This window comes from Aotus nancymaae, unplaced genomic scaffold, assembly GCF_030222135.1.
Source record: "Aotus nancymaae isolate 86718 unplaced genomic scaffold, 86718_ANA_hifiasm-v0.15.2.pri h1tg000028l, whole genome shotgun sequence".
Taxonomy (NCBI): Eukaryota; Metazoa; Chordata; class Mammalia; order Primates; family Aotidae; genus Aotus; species Aotus nancymaae.
The window spans coordinates 6434348-6443126 of record NW_026988441.1 but is presented as its reverse complement, the minus strand read 5'-3'; the positions used below and the strand labels follow the sequence as shown (position 1 = coordinate 6443126).

General features: G+C 52.8%; 1 protein-coding gene across 2 annotated transcripts; it reads left to right on the top strand.

Moving 5' to 3' along the window:
• The first annotated feature begins 2031 nt into the window (after positions 1 to 2031).
• On the top strand, positions 2032 to 5459 carry PPP1R15A (protein phosphatase 1 regulatory subunit 15A). Of its 2 annotated transcripts, XM_064381064.1 has the most exons (3): positions 2032 to 2260; positions 2835 to 4646; positions 5023 to 5459. In XM_064381064.1, exons 2-3 carry the CDS (start codon positions 2844 to 2846, stop codon positions 5371 to 5373), a joined length of 2154 nt encoding a protein of 717 aa, XP_064237134.1. In that variant the 5' UTR covers positions 2032 to 2260; positions 2835 to 2843; the 3' UTR covers positions 5374 to 5459. The 2 variants fall into 2 exon arrangements, with proteins under 2 accessions (XP_064237134.1, XP_064237132.1); XM_064381062.1 differs by lacking the exon at positions 2032 to 2260 and having other exon boundaries at positions 2531 to 4646.
• The last annotated feature ends 3320 nt before the right edge of the window (positions 5460 to 8779 follow it).

Sequence of the window (8779 nt, the reverse complement as noted above, 5' to 3'; positions counted from 1 at the left end):
TGGTGTCCTAAAGGGAGGGCGCCTGTGTCTTGCAAGGGGTGGGGACTCAGACTTCCAAAGCCCTGGAGCGTCTGGGTTAGGGATCCAGTCTCCTGGGTGCCTGAGAAGGTCTGAGGAGGAGTCAGGACTCCTGACTTGTGAATGAGCTGGGGGTCTGGAAGTGTGGCTGTGATTGGGCCAGGGATGGTTTGTCCAGGTCCTCTAGGGAGAAAACGGCGTGGTCCCAGTAGGGCAGGGTGAAAAGGAGAGTTCCAAATCTCCACCTCAGATCCAGGTGACAGTTCTCTTCTAGACTGAGGACAACTCCCTCAGGAGGGAGACATGATTCCTTAATATATTTTGAGGAACAAGATTATGCACCTGGGCCGGGTGCCGAGGCTCACACCTGTAATCCCAGCACTTTGGGAGGCCGAAGCAGGTGGATCACCTGAGGTCAGGAGTTCAAGACCAGCCTGACCAACATGGCGAAACCCCATCTCTACTAAAAATACAAAGCCAGGTGTGGTGGTGGCTGCCTGTAATCCCAGCTACTCGAGAGTCTGAGGCAGGAGAATCGTTTGAACCCGGGAGGCAGAGGCTGCAGTGAGCCGAGATCGCACCACTACACTCCTGCCTGGGTGACAGAGCGAGACTCTGTCTCAAAGGAAAAAAAAACAAGATTATGCACCTGTAGGTAGGGGAGGAGAGCTGGGGAGCTGGAACTGTAACCCCGGGCCTGGAATTTGTAGCAGAAGCCCCCAAATCACAGGAAGAGTGCAGCCCAGGCAGAACTGTGGTTTGTGGAGGCAGAGCTACTGCCTAAGTCTGAAGCAGATGAAACCCGGGAGTGGAGCTTTGTGCCAGTGACCAGGAAGGAATCCGAGCTTTTGGGTTAGCCGCCATTCCCCATACATCTGTTGAGCACCTACTGTGTGCAGGCACTGTTGCAGCCACTGAGAAGAAAGCAGTGAGCCCTGGTCGGGTGCAGTGGCTCACGCCTGTAATCCCAGCTACTCAAGAGGCTGAGGCGGGAGAATCACTGGAACCCTGGAGGTTGAGTTTGCCGTGAGCTGAGATGGCGATACTGAACTCCAGCCTGGGCGACAGAGCAACACTGTGTCTCAAAAAATAAATAAATAGGCCGTGCATGATGGCTCACGCCTGTAATCCTAGAACTTCGGGAGGCCAAGGCTGGTGGATCACCTGAGGTCGGGAGTTCAAGACCAGCCTTACCAGCATGGAGAAACCTCATCTCTACTAAAAATACAAAATTAGCCAGGCGTTGTGGTGCATGCCTGTAATCCCAGCCACTCGGGAGGCTGAGGCAGGAGAATCGCTTGAACCTGGGAGAATTACGGAGGTTTCAGTGAGCCGAGATTGCGCCATTGCACTCCAGCCTGGGCAACAAGAGCGAAACTCCATCTCGGAAAAAAAAAAAAAAAATTAGCTGGGCGTGGTGGTACATGCCTGTAATCCCAGCTTCTTGGGACGCTGAGGCGGGAGAATGGCTTGAACCTGGGAGGCGGAAGTTGCAGTGAGCTGAGATCGCGACGTTGCACTGCAGCCTGGGTGACAGAGTAAGACTTCGTCTCAAAAAATAATAATAATAAATAAATAATTAGTCCTGGAGTGGTGACTCACGCCTGTAATCCCAGCACTTTGGGAGGCCGAGGGGGGCGGGGGGAATCACTTGAGGTCAGGAGTTCAAGACCAGGTTGGCCAACATGTTGAAAAAAATCCCGTCTCAAAAAAATAATTAATAAACAGATAAGTAAATTGAGGTGGGACGGCATCTGCCCTGAGCTAAGAGAACTGGCCGGCTGCTGAAGCAGGACCACGCATATTTGATTGACAGTTCGCTTATTTGGGAGGCGTGGTCACGATCGGAAACTCCGCCGTGACGTCACAAAAGTTGGAATCTCCGCGAGAAGTCCTGTCTTACTTTCACTTCCCACCCTTCGGGGTGTGGTCTCGAAACCCCGCCTCTCCCCGTGACGTCAGCACTCCGGACGCGGTAAACTATAAAAGCATCGCGGTCGCCTTCCGCATTCATTGTGTTTGGTCCCACCCCAGTTGTTGTTCACATGAGAGACGCCGCACGACCCTGCGCCAGCTTGTCGCCCCCGCGCTTGAGGCAGCCGTAGATACTCTGAGTTCCCTGGACCCCAACGTCTGAGGGTGAGATGAACGCGCTGGCCTTCCTCGCGGTCCGGACCTGTGATCGGTTCTGGCAGCCCGAGCCGGCGCTCCTACCCCCGGGGTGACGCCCAGTCCCCAGCCGGTGAGTAAGGGGTCGGAACGCCTGGGTCCCCACGGGGCCGGGGGCACGGATTTAAGAAGGAGAAGGGATTGGGAGCCTGGAGTCCTGAGCCTGAGGGAGGAGGGATCTGGAAGCCAGATTCTTGGGTCCCTCTTGAAGGAATCATCTGGCAAGTGGGGGGGTCGGGTCAGAATGTTTGAGTCTCCAAGGGAGGAGGGTGTGGGGGTTTGACTTGTCAATCTTCAGCAGGATGAGCGAGCTAGGGACTATGACGTTGTCTCCAAGGGAAGCAAGTAAAAGACTTGTTATTGGGACTGGGATTTCTGCGTTTGAGCAAAGAGGAGGCTGGGGGCTTGGATCCTTGGATCTAAGGAAGAACTAGGGACTCAGATTCCTGGCTCTTCAGTGATGAGAGAGAATGGAGCCAAGGGACAGAGAGGGGAGTGGCTGAGATCAGAAAGGAATTTGGGGCAGAGGCTCACGTTGCTGTTTACAATAGTTGTGTTACTATTTTTGTTGCTATGACTCATAGTCATGCCCGAATGCCACCTCCTTAATGGCCCCTAAACCTTATTTTTTCCTCCCCCTTTTCCAGCCCAGACACATGGCCCCAGGCCAAGCACCCCATCAGGCTGCCCGCTGGAGGGATGCTCACCCTTTCTTCCTCCTGTCCCCAGTGATGGGCTTCCTCAGCCGGGCCTGGAGCCGCCTGAGGGGCCCGGGACCTCCAGAGCCCTGGTTGGTAGAAGCAGTAAAAGGAGCAGAAGCTGGCCTGGAGGGAGAAGCTAAGACTCCTCTGACGACCCCCCCTACCCCTTGGGGCGGATACTCTGAAGAGGAAGCTGAAGACAGTGGAGGCCCTGAAGGGGACAGAGAAGCACTGGGCCTGAAAACCAGCACTTCCCTTCCTGAAGCCTGGGGACTTTCAGATGATGACGATGACAAGTATAGTGAGCTAGAAGCAACTAGTGTCCCTAGAGGGCAGGGAAGTCAATTTGCAGATGGCCATCGTGCTCCCCTGTCTCCCAGCCTTCTGATAAGGACGCTGCAAGGTTCTGATAAGAACTCAGGGGAGGAGAAAGCCGAGGAAGAGGGAGTTGCTGAAGATGAGGGAGTCAACAGGTTCTCTTATCCTCCGTCACACCGGGAGTGTTGTTCAGCAGTAGAAGAGGAGGACGATGAAGCAGCTGCAAAGAAAGAAGCTTGCAGAACCTCTCCTTCCGCCCTGTCTCCAGGATCCAAGCCCAGCACTTGGGTGTCTTGTCCAGGGGAAGAAGAGAATCAAGCCACGGAGGACGAAGGAAGAACAGAAAAAAGTCAAGGAGCCAGGGAGACCCCCATGTCACCCCCATCTTCAGGCTCTTACCCCACGGCCTGGGAGTGTCATTCAGGAGAGGCGTCCAAGGAGAAGAAGGAAAAGGCACAGGAAGAAGCCGGGAAAGGAAAAGCTGCCCCAGGGCCACACTCAGCCGCAGCTCAGAGGCCCCAGCTCAGGGCCTGGCGGTGCCAACCCAGTAATGAAGAGGAAGGTGAGGTCAAGGCTTTGGGGGCAGCTGAGAAGGATGGAGGAGCCAATCCTCCCTGCATCCCTGCCACAAGTGCCTTCCTGAAGGCCTGGGTATATCAGCCAGGAGAGGACACAGAGGAAGAGGAAGGTGAGGAAGAAGATGAGGACAGTGACTCTGGATCAGATGAAGAGGGAGAAGCTGAGGGGTCCTCTTCCACTCCTTCTACAGGTACCTTCTTGAAGCCCTGGGTGTATCGGCCAGGAGAGGACACAGAGGAAGAGAAGGCGGAAGATGAGGACAGTGATACAGGATCAGCTGAGGATGAGGGAGAAGCTGAGACTTCCGCTTCCACACTCCCTGTAAGTGCTTTCTTGAAGGCCTGGGTGTATCGGCCAGAAGAGGACACAGAGGAGGAGGAAGATGAGGACAGTCATATGGGATCATCTGAGGATGAGGGAGAAACTGAGACTTCCGCTTCCACACCCCCTGCAAGTAGTTTCTTTAAGGCCTGGGTGTATCGGCCAGGAGAGGACACAGAGGAGGAAGATGAGGATTCGGACAGTGAGGATGAGGATTCGGACAGTGAGGATGAGGAAGATGATGCAGAAGTAGCTGTGGGAGAAACTGAGTCAAACCCACATCCATCCCCCCCAGCCCACAGTGCCCGCTTCAGGGACTGGGTATATCAACCTGGGAAGGAGACAGAGGAAGAGGAAGCTACTGAGTACTGGGGAGAAGCTGAGCCCTGCCCCTTCCAAGTGGCCATCTATGTACCCGGAGAGAAGCCACCACCTCCCTGGGCTCCTCCTAGGCTACCCCTCCGACTGCAGAGGCGGCTCAAGCACCCAGAATCACCGACTCGAGATCTGGACCCTGAGACTCCCTTAAAGGCCAGAAAGGTGGGTGCTGAGAGCCTAGATTCTTGAGTCTTAGAGAGAAGGGGGGCTGGAGGCTGAGACTCCTGGGTCCCTGTAGTTGCAGAAGGTTGCATGTGACCTCCATGGGGAGGGCTGTGTACACCGTCATGCAATCCCTTGTAAGAGGCCAGGCCCCTGGGGGAGGAGGGAGCAGCTGTGGCTCATGGCAGTCCCAGGAAACCACCTCTGCCTTCAGTGAGTCAGACGGAGACTCCTGTGACAGTGACAGGGACGTGACTAGCCATATAGCATTTTTGTGTAACTAATTTTTGTTTGCTTCTCTCTCTTCCACGCCCTCCCCATCCGGATTCCCGTGGCTGTGTGCATTTCCTCTCTGTGTCCCCATGTCTGTCCCCAGGTACATTTCTCTGAGAAGGTCACCGTCCATCTGCTGGCTGTCTGGGCAGGGCCAGCCCACGCTGCCCGCCGGGGCCCCTGGGAGCAGTTTGCCCGGGATCGCAGCCGCTTTGCACGCCGCATTGCCCAGGCCCAGGAGTTGCTGAGCCCCTGCCTCACCCCTGCTGCCCGGGCCAGAGCCTGGGCACGCCTCAGGAACCCACCTTTAGCCCACATCCCTGCCCTCACCCAGACCTTGCCTTCCTCCTCTGTCCCTTCATCCCCAGTTCAGGCCATGCCCTTGAGCCAAGCTGTGGCCACACCCATCCCCTCCTGTCTAGGTCCCCTGGACCTCAGTGGGAGGCGTGGCTAAGACCAACTGGTTTGCCTATAATTTAACTATTTATTTTTTCTAAGTGTGGGTTTATGTAAGGAATAAAGCCTTTTGATTTGTAGCAAGCAGCGTCTGTGTGTGTGTCGGAAACTGATAGCATCCTACTTATAGGTCCCCGAGGTAGCCAGGGAGAGAAGACCATAAAACAAAGCACCTCAGGCCAGGCGCGGTGGCTCACACCTGTAATCCCAGTACTTTGGGAGGCTGAAGCAGGTGGATTGCCTGAGGTTGGGAGTTCGAGACCAGCCTGGTCAACATGGAGAAACCCCATCACTACTGATCTTAGGTTCCTACTGCAGGAAGTAGAAAAGTTCCTCATGGCCGGGCGTGGTGGCTCACGCCTGTAATCTTAGCACTTTGAGAGGCCGAGGTGGGTGGATCACCTGAGGTCAGGAGTTCAAGACCAGCCTGGCCATCATGGTAAAACCCCATCTTTAAAAAAGAAAAAAGAAAAGTTCCTCTTTAAAATTCTCTTTATTGTTAAAGAATAAGTGTGCTGGCCGGGTGTGGTGTCTCCTGTAATCCTAGCACTTTGGGAGGTGGGTGGATCACCTGAGGTCAGGAGTTCAAAACCAGTCTGGCCATCATGGTGAAACTCCATCTTTAAAAAAAAAATTTTTAAAAGAAAAAAATAATAAGTGTGCTAATAACTCTTTGTTAAGCCCTATCCTATGTAGCTGTTAGACTTGCCATGCTTACAGTCACGTAGTACATTCTATGTCCTTGTACTTTAACCAGGATATCTGTGCTGGACGTGCTCACAGGCGTGTCCCAGCTCTCCATTGCTTTTACCTGTTTGAAAAAGTTTTAAGTTGTTAGCCAATCGGGTTTTAGTTTAGATTGTGAGGTCTGGCTCCAACCAATGGAGATCAGACACAGCAGTAAGGACGACCCCAAATTCGTAAGGGATCAATTTGTCTGCTTTTCGTTTGTTCATTATACTCTTGTGGCAAGATGGCTAGTGAGGGCACCCTTCCTGCAGTTCAGGAAGTAAAATTTGTGCTGCTGAAAGATCCTTTGTCTCAGTGTCAATTTTTCTTTGCAGCACCGAGCATCTGTTTCTAACATTAGTGATGTTATCTGCAGAAGTAATTGGGGAAATTGCATATCTTGTGACCTCTAGAATAATGACTAATCATCTACCTCTAATTTTTTTTTTCTGTTTTTTTTTTTTTTGAGATGGAGTCTCACTCTGTCACCCAGGCTGGAATGCAGTGGCTCGATCTCAGCTCACTGCAACCTCCACCCCCTGGGGTTAAAGTGAATCTCCTGCCTCAGCCTCCTGAGTAGCTGGGACTACAGGGGCGCACCACCATACCCAGCTAATTTTCTTGGTATTTTTAGTAGAGACAGGGTTTCACTATGTTGACCAGGCTGGTTTCAAACTCTTGACCTCGTGATCCACCCACCTCAGCCTCCGAAAGTGCCGGGATTACAGGCATGAGCCTGCACTACTGCACCCAGCCTCTACCTCTTATTTTTACTTTGTTGTTATTGAGGCCAAGTTTCACTGTGTCACCAGGCTGGAGTGCAGTGGCGTGATCTCAGCTCACTGCAACCTCCGTCTCCTGGGTTGAAGCAATTCTCGTGCCTCAGCTACCTGAGAATCTGGGATTACAGGCATGTGCCACCATGCCCAGCTGATTTTTGTATTTGTAGTAGAGACAGGGTTTTGCCATGTTGGCCAGGCTGGTCTCAAACTCCTGACCTCAAGCGATCTGCCTGCCGCGGCCTCCGAAAGTGCTGGGATTACAGTTATGAGTAACTATACCCAGCTGAAAATCACTTTTTCAGAGTTGCTGTGCTCTGATCCAACAGGCTTGTGGCTCAGTGTGTTTTTCTGCAGATTTTACCTTTTTTGATGGGTTTAAGGCCCATCCCCCATGATCATCTGTGACCCCCCAGGACATAGTAGGCTGCTTTTCAGCCCCCTTTTCACTAGACTGGACTCTCAGGGGTGGCTAGTAAGTGTTGATTATTAATATTTATTTATTTACTTACTTTTTTGAGACAGTGTGTCACTCTGTCACCCAGTGGCATGATTTCAGCTCACTGCAACCTCCGCCTACTGGGTTCAAGCGATTCTTCTGCCTCAGTCTCCCGAGTAGCTGGGATTACAGGCACCTGCCACCATGCCCAACTAATTTTTGTATTTTTAGTAGAGACAGGGTTTCACTGTGTTGGCCAGGCTGGTCTTTCAGGTGATCTGCCCACCTACTTCTGCCTCCCAAAGTGCTGGGATTACAGGCACCTGCCACCATGCCCAGCTAATTTTCGTATTTTTAGTAGAGATGGGGTTTCATTATGTTGGCCAGGTGGTCTCGAACTCCTGATCTCAGGTGATCTGCCCGCCTTGGCCTCGCAAAGTGCTAAGATTACAAGCTCGAGTCACTGTGCCCCACCTATTTATTTATTTATTTATTTTGAGATGGAGTCTTGCTCTGTCACCCAGGCTGGAGTGCAGTGGTGCAATTCCAGCTCACTGCAATCTCTGCCTCCCAGATTTAAGCGATTGTCCTGCCTCAGCCTCCGGAGTAGCTGGAATTACAGCCACCTGCCACCATGCCCAGCTAATTTTTGTATTTTTAGTAGAGATGAAGTTTCCCTGTGTTGGCCAGGCTGGTCTTCAACTGCTGACCTCAGGTGATCTGCCCACCCACTTCTCCCAAAGTGCTGGGATTACAGGCCTGAGCCACCACGTCCAGCCTTTTTTGTTTGTTTGTTTGAGACAGTCTCACTCCGTCTCCCAGGCTGGAGTGCAGTGGCGTGATCTCAGCTTACTGCGACCTCCACCTCTTGGGTTCAAGCGTTTCTCGTGCCTCAGCCTCCTGAGTAGCTGAGATTACAGGTGCCTGCCACCATTACCAGCTAATTTTTTTACTTTTTTTTTTTGAGACAGAGTCTTGTTCTGTCACCAGGCGCCAGGCTGGAGTGCAATGGCACAATCTCGGCTCACTGCAACCTTCGCCTCCCAGGTTCAAGCAATTCTCCCTGCCTCAGCCTCCCGAGTAGCTGGGACTACAGGCGCACGCCACCACGCCCAGCTGATTTTTGTATTTTTTTAGTAGAGACCGGATTTCACCATGTTGGCCAGGATGGTCTCAATCTCTTGACCTCGTGATCCGCCTGCCTTGGCCTCCCAAAGTGCTGGGATTACAGGCGTGAGCCACCGCCCCCGGCCCAGATTTTTGTGCATTTAGAAGGCAAAGGGTTTTATCATGTTGGACAGGCTAGTTTCAACTCCTGACCTCAGGTGATATGCCCGCCCACCTCTGCCTCCCAAAGTGCTAGGATTACAGGCGTGAGCCACCGCACCCGGCCAGTGTTGGTTATTATTAAGGTGGTGCAAAAGAAGGCGTGTTGCGGCCCTTGCTCCAAATGAAGA

Excerpts from the sequence above, each read along its gene's own strand:
- PPP1R15A (XM_064381062.1), top strand. The coding sequence starts at position 2,796 with ATGGCCCCTAAACCTTATTTTTTCCTCCCCCTTTTCCAGCCCAGACAC. Across the intron at positions 4,647-5,022 it reads CTCCCTTAAAGGCCAGAAAG|GTACATTTCTCTGAGAAGGT; the intron begins GTGGGTGCTGAG and ends GTCTGTCCCCAG.